At 39.2% G+C, this 14,928-nt stretch overlaps 1 protein-coding gene across 1 annotated transcript in view; it reads right to left on the bottom strand.

The window, feature by feature from the left end:
* Window positions 1-14,928, bottom strand: part of Wrn (WRN RecQ like helicase) — a 112,434-nt gene that overhangs the window by 80,010 nt on the left and 17,496 nt on the right. The window contains exons 2-6 of the mRNA XM_051169407.1: window positions 9,254-9,366; window positions 8,500-8,612; window positions 2,691-2,836; window positions 2,135-2,283; window positions 1,288-1,437 (exon numbers count right to left, since the gene is read on the bottom strand). Coding sequence (XP_051025364.1) covers window positions 1,288-1,437; window positions 2,135-2,283; window positions 2,691-2,836; window positions 8,500-8,612; window positions 9,254-9,349 — 654 coding nt within the window. The 5' untranslated portion in view covers window positions 9,350-9,366. The remainder of the gene's footprint in view (window positions 1-1,287; window positions 1,438-2,134; window positions 2,284-2,690; window positions 2,837-8,499; window positions 8,613-9,253; window positions 9,367-14,928) is intronic.

The raw sequence follows: 14,928 nt of genomic DNA on the forward strand, positions 1-14,928 counted from the left end.
ACAGAGACTGAACCAACAACAAAAGAGCATGTACAGGCTGGACCTAGGCTCCCTACACATACATAGTAGATGTGTAGCCTAGGGATTGACTGTGACTCTGTTGCCTGCCTCTGGATCCCTTTCCCCTAGCTGGGCTGCCTCGTCTGACCTCAGTGGGATAGGGTACTTTTAATCCTGCTGGGACTTGAGGTGCCAGGGTGGGTTGGTACCTGGGGACCTCCCCTTTTCTGAGAAGAAAGAGAGGAAGGAAATGGGAGAGGGAGCATGAGAGTAGGACTGGGAGGGGGGAGTGGGATCAGGCTTAAAGTGATTAAATAAATAAAGGAAAAATGTATGCTTAGATAGGAAGTAAAGGATAATTAATGCTTAGATTTGGGGTAAAGGTCAATTAACGACAAGGGAGTGGAGAAGAGAAAAAGAAACTGAAATGGGTAAATGTTAACAATTCTTGGAAAATGATTAAAGTGAAATGAATTGGACAAAAATGCAAGGTGCTGGAAAGATGGCTCAGCAGTTAAGAACACTAGCTGCTCTTCAAGAGTTCCTGAGTTCAATTCCCAGCAAGCACATGGTGGCTCACAGCCATCTGTAAGAGAATCTGATTCCTTATTCTGGTGTGCATGAAAACAGAGCTCTCGTATACATAAAATAAGTGAATAAATCCTTTTTTATAAATGCAAGATGGAAAATAACAAGATATTTATCAATTTATCAAGATATTTATCTAGGAAAAAGTAATTTACAAATGACATATTTAATGAAAAGAACATACAGGCAAAAGTACTATTTATAAAGAGAAGCCTAGATTCTAGTACATACAGAATATAAATATGAAAATATATCTAAGAACAGCAGCAACTAAATTTGGAGGCAATTTATCTAAATTTTCCACATTTTAAATATAAATGTAGGGAATAAGGCTACTTTAAATATAGAAACTGTGATTTTTCTTATTCTGGGTTGCTTATATACCAAATACATCATCAAACCATTTGTGCCTACTAAGCTTAAACCTCTCATGATTTCAGTAAGTTCTCATTCTTTTATACAGAAATTAGACATTACTTTGGCTTTATGACAGTGAAAATAATGACCATTAAACAATCTATTAATTGCTGCTTTCTAATTAACATGTAGAATTTCACTTCATGTACTCCTAAGCAATTTTTCATGAAAAACCAAGATAAAATGTTTTAGCTAAGGGCACGACCACAATAAAATTTTTCTAAAGTAATTCACTACAAGAAATAAAAATGGCATCATAAGTAAAGGTCTTTAAATACATACATAAGCATCAGTAGCTGCATACAGTTTCTGGTCATCAGTGAGGGGAAAATTGCTCCAATTGCTACAGCGAATGGACTTGTCTTTCAAAAGCTGTTTTCCTAAGACGTGTTTTACCAGACCATTGAGGCTCCAAGTCTCTGCACACTTCAACTGGAGTAATAAAAAGGCAACATAGCAAACAATCTCCTGTATTGTCAGCTTTTCCTAAGTACCACCAAATGACCAGACCACAAATAAAACTGGAAACACAATACCAAAATAAACAAACTGTCCATCACTAAAACCTCATTTATAGTCTACATTGTGAATTTAACTTTGACGTTCCATAATGTGGGTATTAAAATGTTTAAGCCTTAAAGATACTATTCCTAAAAATTAGTTGAATAGGTTAGAATGCTTTTGACTTCACAGCCAAATGAATACTTGGCTAAATGTAAGACTTTAATTATTTCATTAATAAAATAATGGAAATATAGGTGATGGTCTTACGGCCAAACTGATACTCAGAGCTCTTTATCAAGAGCTGCACTGTAGTCATCTTTACAGAAGAAATGCTATTGGAATAAATGTCTTTAAAAGCACAATGAACATTCAAGTGTGCAAATACACGAGTAAGTGAGAGTTGGTGGGAAAGATGGAAGAATGCTGGTTTAGGCAACTGTATGCTCACACAACAAAGCAGAACTGGAAGTTTTATTATGTACTCTGAACTTCTGTATTGCCACCAAAACCAACACACAGCTTACAGTACATTTCTGAAGAAAAACCCTAACATTTAGATTTAAAAATACACATTCTGAAACACAAGTCACCATGCGTGTTGAAATTATACCTATAGCACTTCTACCTGTTCATTGGCAACGTCTGTCAACTCCACAAAACTCTCCAACTTGATGTCAAAATCACGCAGCAGTTTCCACTGGTCCCCTTCAATTCCAACACCTGCCTTCTTAATCGATTTATTCTCCAGTAACATCTTTAATCCCTGGGGGAAAACTAAAACATTTCATTATTATTCCCATAATGCTGTTAAGTATAATGGATTTACTATTCTATGCCTACTGTACATACGTTAAACTGATGTTTATATTAACCTTAACATTAGAATCACATTCACTTCAACTATTTCTTTTCTTATCAGATGCACAGTCCTGACTAAAAATTGACTACAAAAAAAAAAATGAATTTGAATGCCACCGTTAGTGACAGTAATAATATATTATCCCTAGTCAGTTAGACCTCTAAACTTCAGCTCTCTATTCTCTAACACAGGGAAAAGATACAAATATCAAGTAAAAAATATAAATAAATAAATACATGATCATGACACAAAGCCTATTAATGAAGAAATTTAATTTTACAGGAAGAAAGTTGGTATATAAAAATGAAACAGAGATACCAACCTGACATAGAGGAAATGTGAAACAAGTAACATTTGCTCTCAGACACACACAACTGAATCACTGCGACCCTACATAGCTTCCCTTGTTTGTATGTAGGTGGCCACTCCATGTCAAAGCCTATGACGTCTCCATCAGACAGACGCATGCTATCAAAGGAAAAATTGTGTGGATTAACTGCATGAACTTGTTCTTTTTTTTTTTTTTAATTTTTCTATAACAAATATCATCACAAATTAAAGGGCCAACCAAAGATTGGAGAGCATGTCTGTGACACAAATAACTCTTAGTAAGCAGCCAGAAAAGATTAAAAAGGTCTTTTGAAAAGTCATTAAGGAGCTGGGTGGTGGTGGCGCACACCTTTAATCTCAGCATTCAGGAGGCAGAGGCAGGTGGATCACTGTGAGTTCAAGGCCAGCCTGGTCTACAAAGCAAGTCCAGGACATGCAAGGCTACACAGAGAAACCCTGTCTTGAAAAACAAACAAAAAAAGAAAAAAACAAGAAAAGTCATTAAGAAGACTTCTGTCTTAGTCACTGTTCTGTTACTATGAAGAGGCACCACAACCAAGGCAACTCTTATAAAATAAAGCATTTAGTTGGTGGCTGGCTTACAGTTCAAAGGTTGAGTCATTTGTTCCCATGGTGTGAAGCGTGGCACTGCAGCAGCGGCTAGGACCTAAAGCCTGAGCAGCAGGTGGTGAGCAGCACCTCAGCACCCACCCCAAGTGACACCCTTCCTCCAAAAAGGCCATAGCTCCTAATTCTTCTAATCCAGTGGGTCTCAACCTTCCTAATACAGTTCCTCATGTCATCCTGACCCCCAGCCATAGAATTATTTTGTTGCTACTTCATAACTGTAATTTTGCCACTGTTATGAATCGTAATATAAATATCTCATATGCAAGATGTCTGTGAAAGGGTCGCTTAACTCCTAAAGGGGCTGAGACTCACAGGTTGAGAACCACTGTTCACATTCTATCTAAGAGTTCCACTCGCCAGTGACGAAGCATTCAGGATATGAGCCTTTGGGGGCCGTTCTATTTCAAACCACTACAACAGGTGAGACGGCTCCATCGATAAATGTCTTAGTTTGCTATCCATTGCTATGATAAGCACCATGTCCAAACACAACCTGGGATGAAAGCTGACATGTCACAGTCCATCATGAAAGGAAGTTGGGGTAGGAACTCAAGGCAGGTATCTCGAGGCAGAAGCTGAAGCAGAGGCCATGGAGAAGCATTGCTAACTGGCTTGATTCTCCTGGCTTGCTCGGTTTGCTTTCTTATATAAGGCAGGACCAACTGCCCAGGGATGATGCTGCCCAAAGTGAGAGGGCCCCTGCCACATCAATCATCAATCAAGAAAATGTTTTCCCAGGCTTGCTATAGACCCATCTGATCGGAGCATTTTCTCAATTGAGGTTCCTTGTTCTCAGACTCTAGCCTGTGTCAAATTGACAGCAAAAACTAACGAACACAACCAACAAAATACTGCCTCAGTCCTCCTTTTGCAGGATGATAGGGGACTGGAAATTAACTAGAATTCCATAAACAAAAGAATAAACAAATTGTGACATGCCAAAACAGAAACAGTGGCATATAAATGTTTAATGAAACTACATATATCAAAAAGAAAAATTCTTAAAACTCATGGTTGAGTAAGAAATACAAGTTTCAGGAAACCCATATAGTTTTAAAATGGCTGAATAATACAATATAAAGGCACACTAAATGCTAAGTCCATGATGCTATTTTAGAGCCGGGTTGCAGGGAGGTAAATTTAAAAGGATATGAGTTGGATTTTAATTTAGTTTATTGTTTTTAGACACACATCAGAAAGAGAGAACCTATTCCTGACCAAGTGTGCACCTACACACATGAGCACACTCAGGCAGACAAAATACTCAATGTAACTAGATTGAAAGATGCAGCTGTCTAATGGTATATACTCACTAATATCTGGACACTAGCCCGAGGGACATGTCCCATGAAAGTCTACACTTAGCAGGAAAGTGGGATAGAGGGGAGGACATCCTATTAGGTGAGAGAAATATAGGAAGGAGATGGGGAAATAGAAGGATCCAGAGGGTCCTAGAAACATTATGATAGGCGGATCTCGGCCCAGGGGTTCTGCTCAAACTATGGTACCAGCCAAGGACAATACATGCAGTGAGCATAAAACCCCTACCCAGATCTAGCCAAGGGACAGAACATTCTCCACAGTTGAGTGGAGAGTGGGGACTGACTTTCACACATACTCTGGTGCCTCATATTTGACCATGTCCCCTTGATAGGGAGGCCTGGTGGCACTCAGAGGAAGGATAGCAGGCTACCAAGATGAGACTTGATACCCTATGAGCATATACAGGGGGAGGAGGTTCCCCTCAGTCATAGTGAGAGGGGAGAGGAGTAGGGTGAAAGCGAGACGGAGGGAGGAATGGGAGGATACACAGAATGGGATAACAATTGAGATGTAATAAGAATGAATTAATAAAAAAAGATACAGCTGCTTTGTCTATTATTGTTTACATGCTTAATTCACAAATTTTTAATTAAAAATTCATTACTGACATAAAAGAATGTCAACTACCACTTTAGACCATGATGAAATTTACAGGAAGTACTCATTCTTCCACTAAAAATAAACAGAAAATTGTACAAAAATATCTGAATTTACTGTTCTCAGTACAAGATGACAATCTCTGTAGTTGCTCCAGGTTCTCCTAGGATGCCTTCCAGACAAGCGCAGTGTGCAGAGAGAAACACAGCAAGGATCGCACTGAGGGGGCACCAGAGACTAGGCTGCAGGGCAGTCCCAAGTATCCATGGTGACTCCAGGAATCCTGAGAGGCCCGGCAGAGAACGGGGTAACTATAAGCCGCACAGGCCTCAGAGAGACAGAGGTCGGAGACGTTAAGCTCTCAAAGTCACAGCAGACATTGTTGCTGAACTCCAGGAACAATCAGCAGCCTCCATTAGGATCACATCCAAGAGAGCTATATTACCTTCGGAAGAAAAGCCGTTACAGGCCTACACAACAAGGCCTAAATGCAAGCCTCCAAATACAAAAACCACCTCCAGTTAACTAAGCCGACAAAGCCTCTTTTCTTAGAAACCAAACTGCAAAACAATACGACAGGGTAAAACCACACCTGATAAAAACCTCAACAGCCCTGACATGGATCAAACATAAACTATAATTGGGGGGAGCTCTCAAGAGTGGGAGAGAGAGCTAAAATATGAAACTCGCATTACACTCACAGCTGGGCCTGGTGGCCCCAGTCAGCGATCCCGACCCTTGGGAGGGGTAGGCAAAAGAACCAGGAGCTACGAGCACCTTCAGCCACACAGTAAACCCAAGGCCAGCCTTGGCTACATAAGACCCTGCTCAAAACTAAACAAACAAAAATATTATAAACTATAAACATGTTCAGAAACTTAAAAGAAATCATGTACACAATGAGTACTAAATTGGAAGGTTTTTTGTTTTTTGGTTTTGTTTTTTTTTTTTTAATGGAATGTCTATAAAAACAAAACAAAACACATCTACACTCTGCACTGGTCATAGCTCCGTGGCTTGCCCAGCCATCCTCAGAGACACTGCCTCCTGCAGTAGATGGGAACAAACCGAGAGACCCACAATTGGACGATGTGCAGAGTCAGAGACCTTGGAACCCTCAGTCCTAAGTGGGCTGCCTCCATCAAATCCCTCCCCTCATGGCTCAGGGAACTTGGCAAAAGAGGAAGCAGAAGGACTGTAAAAGCCAGTGCAGCTTGAGGACACCAAGGGAACAGGCCTTATAGACATGACAGGGCTGGTGATGCACAAGTGAGCTCGGGTCATGCACAAGGCCTACCTGAGGCTAACGGAGAGGAAGTCCCAGCACAGAGGGAGAAGTAAGCATGATCACCCAAGCCTCGCCAGAGGTTAGCTCCAGTCCATAGCCAAGCGCAAAGAAAAAATTGCTTTCTTCAACAGATTCTCAGGGGGTATACAAACAACATTTAGTATCAGGCCCCACTGCCAGCAGTGGACGGCCAACACCAAATGGACTCAATCTTTGGATGGTTTTGTTTCATCATGACTTTGGGCATTTCTTTCCCTTCCTTACATATTTTGGTTACAGATTTTGTGTTGTTATGAGATTCCTGTGTGTGCAAGTGTGTGTCTCTGCATCTGTACGTTTCCTGTGCTATTTCCTTAGCTTTCTTTTTCTGTTGAGGTGAAGAGGATTTGGGATGAGCTGGGGGAGGGGAACCATGGTCAAAATACGTTGTATGAAAAAAATCTAATTTCAATAACAAAAAAAGAAACAATGCATATAAAACTTAAAATTCAGGACAGGATAAACAGTAGATCAGACACTACAGAAGAATTATGTGATTTGCTGAAAAACACAGCAAAAAAACCTAGTCAAACTGAAGTATAAAGAAAAATGAGGAAAAAAAACTTAAAAGAAATAGTATCAAGAGCTCTAACTTATGCATATCAGAGTCCCAGAGAAACAGAGTACCGAAGAGAGGAAAATTTGAAAGAATTTTTCAAATTTGACAAAAAGTATTAAACCCACAAATCAAAAATAAATAAACAAACAAACAAAAATAAATGAACCCGAAGCAGGATCAGCATAGACCTCGGTACACAAAGGTATCACATCAAGCTGTTGAAGCCCTAGGGTATAAAAACCCTTTTAGTTACTTTTTATTTATTTATTTATTTACTTGATGGGCCAGGCGTGTGGAACTCAGGGTCAGCTCTGACCTCCTGCCATGAACCTCCAGGGACAGAACTCAGGTCCTCGAGCTTGGTGGCAGGCCCAGTTACCCACTAAGCCATTTCTCGGGCCCTGGTGTAAAAATATTCTTCAAAAATTTTAATTTTCTAATTAGGTATATATGGAGAGAGGGGTGCAGGTGCCTTCACAGGCCAGAAGAGGAAGCCAAACACCCTGGAGTTAGAATAATAGGCAACTGAGCGACCAATATGGATGCTGAGAACCAGACTGTGGTCCTCCGCAAAAGCAGTTGCTGCTTGTAATTGCTGGGCATCTTTCCGGCCCGATGCAGAAGTCTTTAAAGTGACCAGATGAAAGGGAATGCAAAACAAACAACTTCAAAACAGTACATGATTATTCAAATCACTTATATTCTCTGCCCTCAGCTAATCTCTGCAGACAACCTGACCACAGCTGGAATCAACTACAGCTGGACACACTTGTGAGGGCGTTCTTGATTGGATCACGTGACATGAGAAGACCGCCTAAATCCAGGTTACACTTTCTGGTGGCAGCCCACATAAATGAACACGCATGGCAAGTTCATCTCTCTTGCTTCTGAAGTGCTCCTTCCCTGGTGTTACAGCCTATTTCTTCAGGATTCTAGTGTATACTGAAGAGTAACCGAGACACCCAGCCTCCTGGAATGAACAACTACAAGAACAAGGGATTTTTGGCCTTTTGTTGGGAGATAAGCCCCTGTTGGACAAGAGAGATCACAGCCTACAAAGCAATGCTAATAAATCATACATATTTTTTTCCTAAACTGGTAAATAGTTTTATCTGTACATTACATCTCAAGAACTAAAAGAAACAAATAAAGTAGAAGAGGTTGCTAATTAATAATAGGAACTTTACTAATTTAATTCAGTGAGTTTATTTTTTATTTTTAAAAGTAGAATGCAATTTAGTGACATGACATATGTAAGAATACTTCTGAAATATACTCCCACTGCTGTAAAACTAGGCACTCAAAAATATCCCTCATTGTTTCTTAAGGGTCCAAACTGAATGCCAAGAACTTCCACTCCCTTACCTAATGTCTTCAGACAGGAAGGAGCAATCACTAGCTTCATAGCTGTAAACAATAGACCCAGTGAATTCTAAGAATGGGAGGTCATCTTCAAGGACACTCTTCTGACTGCATGCCTTGAGTCAAGCAAAAGTCAAAATAAGCACAAATTAATACCATGCAAAGTAGCAATTATTCTCCAAAGTAATAAGTACATTGAAGAAGTAACACTAACGTTTATATTATGGCACTAAGTTTATATTATAGAGTAAGAACCAAGTTTAACAGAGGTAAAGCCATCCTACTGTGAAATTATTTTTCCACATCATTCTATTTTCAAACTTCCTATCTTATTTCCATAAAGTCACTTAATTTACTTGTTTTTTCCCTGATAATTATATTAACATCCTAGATGCAATAATGTGACCTTAAGATGCTGGTGGTTAGTTACCAGATCTTAAGTCTCCAAGGACTTAAACGATTTTAGCCAGAAATTCACCTACATTAATATTGTCTAAATTATGTGAATTGGAACAAACCAATAACATCAACTGTGAGTCCTAAATATAAAAAGAGAATATATACACTAGGGATTCTCGTTTTATGAAACTTATTTAAATTTAGTTTCATTTACTTATCAACACCTCAGTCCTGGCTAATCCACACAACCAAAGTTTTACCTAAACAAGGCCCTGAAGCTTGTGACCAGCTGGGTGAGTCATGTACAGCCAGCTTCAACAGAGCTTCCCCTTTGAACAAGCAACTGGTGAACAATTACCTTCTTCTCTTCTGTAGCACAGTTTTTGCTCTGCTCAGACATCCATCCGGGAAACTTCCTCGGCAGTGAAGTGGTTTCCATTTTATTTCCACTCATCTCTAAAAATGCCCTACCTGCAAATTCCAATAAACAATATCTATGAATAAATGGGACAAATATTGGACAGAAAAGGCAGAGACATCCCCACAGATACGACTGAAAGTGAAACAAACATATAACACCTGGTCTCAAGAGCAAGCACTTGAATCACAGAGAAACAAATGCCTCTCCGCAGCTTTCCTTCCTAACCATGCATTGCCTCTTCCTTTTATAACAAATCGACCATTTTAGTTGAGGTCTACGGTTGTGGCTGCTTCAAAATCTAATGTGCTGTGTTATGCTTTGTTCCTTCAAAAGAATAACTTGTATCTCATTAATGAAGATAATCCTTGAATATGTGAGGGATTAATTTTTTCGGCATCTTTGATTTTCTGTATGATTATCCTCTCTCCTAAGGTCTAAGTTGACTCAGATCAACTGTTAGATCTATTCACAAATGCACTTGAAGAGGTAATTCTGAAGGCACAACAGCTGATATGCATTAAGGATTGTCACTATGCTCTTAGCTGAGTGAGTCAGAAGCTTCCCTAAAAAGAAAGTTTCTTAGAGGATCTTTTCCTTAGGTTGTTACTAGCTTTGAGGGCTCTCTGGAATGTGATCCAGACTTGAAGTATGAAATTCCTCAATCCGATTAGCCTGTAAAATGGAGCATTTTCTTAACAAACAATTGATGTGGGATGACCCAGTTTACTTTAGGCGGTATCACCCCAGGGTGTATACAAAAGTAGACTGAGCAAGACATGAGGGGAAGGCCAGTAAGCAGCACTGCTCCACTGCATCTCCTTCAGTCCTGCCTTGAGTTCCTGCTCTGATCTCTTTCAGTGATGGAGTGTGAACTGAGAGTTGTAAATTATAACATAGGCACAATGTTATCGTGTAGTTTAAATTCTGATCTCCTGCCTAAATGTTGGGGAAAATCTGCTCCCCAGCTGTCCCCATGTTGTGTCAATAAAGCAGCTTACAGGCAAGGGATGAACAGGGAAAGAATAGGGCTGGACTTCCTGCCAGCCAGGGGAGGAGGAGTTTGGAAAGGAAGAGGGGGATACAGCCACAGCTAGAGGGCCAAGGAAAATCAGGAGAAAGGATCTGGAGCTGAGGAAAGCTACAAGCGCAAGTATCGCTGGGATGTTTGCTGGGAGTAAGACAAAATAGCATAGAGCATTAAGAACAGATTTACACTACACAGATTGTGTTGTGAAGCCTTGTATTATATAAAAAAAAAGTCTCAATTATTTGTATGGTAGCTGGGATAAGAAATAAGCTAACACTATTTTATAAAAATAACATCAACATTATAATCTTTTCCACCCCAAGTTGTCTTTGGTGACAGTGTTTTACCACAGCAGCAGAAACCCTAAGACAATGCCCCATGTGACCTTTTGCCCTCTTCCCATTCTCAACACCTCCTGTCCCCCTTTCATAGGGTCTCCTACCTAGTTTCAGAATCTCTATCCACTCTCACACCTACATAGTCACATACTCACTATTGTGAAAAGAATAGTAACAAACATAGTTAGGCAAGTACATCTGTAGTGAGATAAACAGTCCTTTGGGTAGACGCCCAGGAGTAGTTCAGCTGGGTTGTATACAAACTCTAATTTGAACTGTTTTTATAACCCACTAAAGGCCTATATGTGTATGAGTGGGGAGCCATTCACTGGAGCATGGACAACTGACCAGTGGCCACACTCCCAAAGGAAAATTACTCTTCCCTCCCACGGGAGTCATTAGTTCCCTGTATCTCCTCACTGCGGGTAGGTCCCAGGTAGCACCTCCTCTATCCATGCTGGAATTCTAACTGGCTTGGTCTTAGGCACACACAAGCTGCTATGAAGTACTGAAAGAGCTTTGTCGTGAGCAGAAGACAGGGTTCTGTAGCACCCAACCCCCACTATGGTCTGTTACTACAGAACATTTGTATAGAGTCAGAAAATAAATTTTTGCTGCACTTAGACTATATCACTGGCAATACAAGAAAACTAAGGTTTCAACAAATACCTTAACCTCTACAAAAGCTATGTAAGGAATCCAGCACTGTGATGAAGCAATCATAAACCTCAGCAGCTGTGTAACACTAGGATCGCTTTAATTTCAAATACCTATTTATATACAAAATTGGATCTAGACACTTCCAGGTAGAGAATTTAAAAGTAAATTTACTTATAAAACCACTATCTTGGGGCTGGAAAGATGGCTCAGTGGTTAAGAGTTCCTACTGCTCTTCTAGAGGACCCAGTTCCAATACCCAAGGCAGCTCACAACAGGGGTATCTGACACCCTGACCACCAAGAGCACTGGCAATCACACACACACACACACACACACACACACACACACACACACACACACACACACACACACACAAATAGATTTTTAAAAGGAAATTAAATCTCCCCCTGTGGAGTAGTATTTTAGTTTGAGCTTTCCTGAAAGTATCTTGCCTACCCATCTACAACCACCTACAACTTTTCAGCTCTCATCATTTTGAAGACTGTCTATAATTTTTGATGTCACTGTTGTTGTTTTCTTTAATTTTGAATAGCCCAACTTGAGCATGTCTGTTTTTCAGGAGTAACATTTATCTCATTCCAGGTAGTATTAAAAACAAGTTTTGGGGGCTGATAAGACAGCTCAGCAGGTAAAGTTGTTTATTCCACAAGCCTGAGTTTATGCCCCGGAATCCAGATAAAGGTAGAAAAAGAACCAATTCCACAAAGCTTTGCTAAAACAAGTGGGAGCAAACAGCAGGAGGAGCTTCTGCCTCAGCAGACTAAAAATTTCTTTACAACTAACCGATATCCAAGACTTCAGGCTCCCAACATAAACTACCACGAGCAGAAAACCCCTTAAACCTAAGAGCATCTCTGTTTCCTTAAATAGGAGACATGCTAATTCCTTGTGGTGATATGCACAGTTTTGAATACAACTACATTTTAGATAAAATATTTCAAAACACTACTAAAGCTCTCCTCAGACACACTATCTCTGCTCTATTAGTACTATTAATTATTCCTTGAGAGTCAGACAGTATTAATTAAACATTTTTTATACTACTTCTACTTTTTGGCTACTGATACAACTTCCAGGTGATCACTGCATTTTAATTTAAATATATTTAATATAACTAACTATATTACCAGAAAGATCCTTTTAAAAAAACAGAGGGAATAATTTAAAATGTTCCTTTTTGCTTAAAACCTTCTTTTGGTCTGTCAAGACTTCATTCAGTAGTGAAATAACTACTTGTGCATATGTGTGATATGTTTATGTGTGAGTGCCAGCAAGCTCCCACCATGGCACATGTGTGGGGTCAGAGGGCGACTTTGTGAAGTCAGTTCTCTCTTACTTTTACATGGATGCTGGGGACTGACCCAGCTTGTCAGGTGCAGAACAAGCATCTTTACCCCGCTAAGTGTTAATTGCATTCTAATCTTAGACTAACCAGAAAGTACTGCAAGAGTGTGAATTTCCTTGGGCTTACAGGTTCTATGACTTCACAATGTGGAATGTAAAACTAAATGCAAATTTGAATATTCAGGAGCGTCTCTGTGTATAGACAACATACTGCTTGCATATTTTTTTTTTTTTTGGTATTTGCATTCAATCTCCATGATACATTCATTCATAAAATATCTAATAAGAATGCAATTTCTGGTAAAAGCCTGGTTTTTTTTATGTGTTTTGTTTCATGTTTGTCAGTTAGTCTGCTTGTTTTGAGACAACGTTTCCTTTGAGATTGGTCTTGAACCCACAATCCTCAAGGCTCAGCTTGCTGGGTGGTGGATTTATAGGTATACCACCATGACCAGATTTTTTGATAAATTAGTTGCAAAATATGTCTCATGATAGCTAATTTAGTAGACTTACTGCTTAGGAATGGTAGAACTAGCCAAATAAATATTAATAAATTACCCATCAAAATTATAAACATGTGTTGAAAAATCCACCTTGGGTGATTTGACAGCAATGAGACAGTTAAGAAAAGTAGTCTGGTGTCATTTCTAGTTTAGTCAATAGAGCTCATACCAGTAAGATTTCAAGTTTAATTCAGAACAAACAAAAACTGACTGACTCTGAATGTGACTTCTATGACACACTCTAAGGCTCAGGGATCATTGCATAAGAGGGGGCAGGAAGACTGTTGGCAGGGCCATTGCACATCTGAACACACAAAGGCAAGCCAGCCAAATGCAGCATGGAGGGGAGGGCTTACAACATCCCACCCATAGCTAAAAGGCTATTGGCAATTGGTGGCTGCTGGGGAAGCAAGAGTAAGTCTTCCTCAGGACCCGGTCTCTGACAGGCTGGATATCTCAGGTGGTCCTACGGCCGTGCATATAGAGGCAGCACCAGGGAAACTCCGTATGTTTAAAGGGAAAAGGAAAATACAACACATGAAATTGGGAGGGGACCTGGGGAAGGGTAGGATTTGGAGGGAGAATGGAGGGTAGATTTAATCAAAACACATTATATGCACATATGAAATTCTCAATAGAAGATGTGAAAAAGAAAGTTAAGGCCACATTCCAAATTAATTAAGAAGGGGTAGCTTTTTAATCACTTGATTTTTAAACTATCCTCCAACCCACCCTATAACACAGAGATTCAACTCAAGGGCATCCTTTCGCCATTTAGAACTGAGCCGTCTTCTAGAGCACAGACACTTAATGCCAGTCTCAAGAGAAAGGTGGGTTTCAATGGATGAGCTTAGAAATTTCTTTGTTCCTGAAACCTTTAGCTAGGGTAAGGAAATGAATACCTTCTGTTACCATGGTAATTCCCTTGCTTAATTGCTTGAGGGCTAAATTAAATAAGGTATCCCAATCTTTTCTAAAAGCATCAGAAAAAGAAAGCAAGAAAGAAACTTAATTAAGTTAAATGGCCAATATAATCACTTCCAATATAAGATAAAGTTACTAAAAATATTAATAACTAATGTGAATCATTCAACAATTAATTGATAGGCACTTACATTGCTTAAGGTAAAAATTGTTTCAGTAATTACCTAAAATGGTTCGATTTTATTTTGGTCAAGTATGTAAACACTCATTTGTTAATAAAAATGTAAAAATGTTTATAACTACTCTGAAATTTGCTAACAAAATGTTTGATAAAACTAGTTGTATATTTATTCTATAATTTTAAATTTCTTACTATAGATCTTTATGAAAATTTTACTATAACCAATAAGTTCACAATGATTCAAAAAAAAAGAAGACTGTATAACCATCAGTCTGTATCAAAAAAGATGAGCTTACATTGCTGAAGACTGCTCAAGTACTAAAGATTAGAATGTAGAGAAGCAAGAAGAAACAGTGGAAAGAAATCTGGCTATGATATTGGTTTGTGGCAATAAAATGTATCCAAAACTGAAAAGACAGGCTTCTCAATGTCACATGAGAACAATTTCATATGAGGATTATTTCATGATGAAATATACTTCGACCATTTCCTCACAATTTAATAACTCATAGTCCATGATGGTACATGTTAGCTTCTAAATTTTTGTTGAGCAAAGGTGTAACAGCATTCTGTCCCACACAAAAAATAACCTAAAGGCCCAGAGACCTAACCCA

The sequence above is a fragment of the Acomys russatus genome, chromosome 27 (assembly GCF_903995435.1).
Source record: "Acomys russatus chromosome 27, mAcoRus1.1, whole genome shotgun sequence".
Lineage (NCBI taxonomy): Eukaryota > Metazoa > Chordata > Mammalia > Rodentia > Muridae > Acomys > Acomys russatus.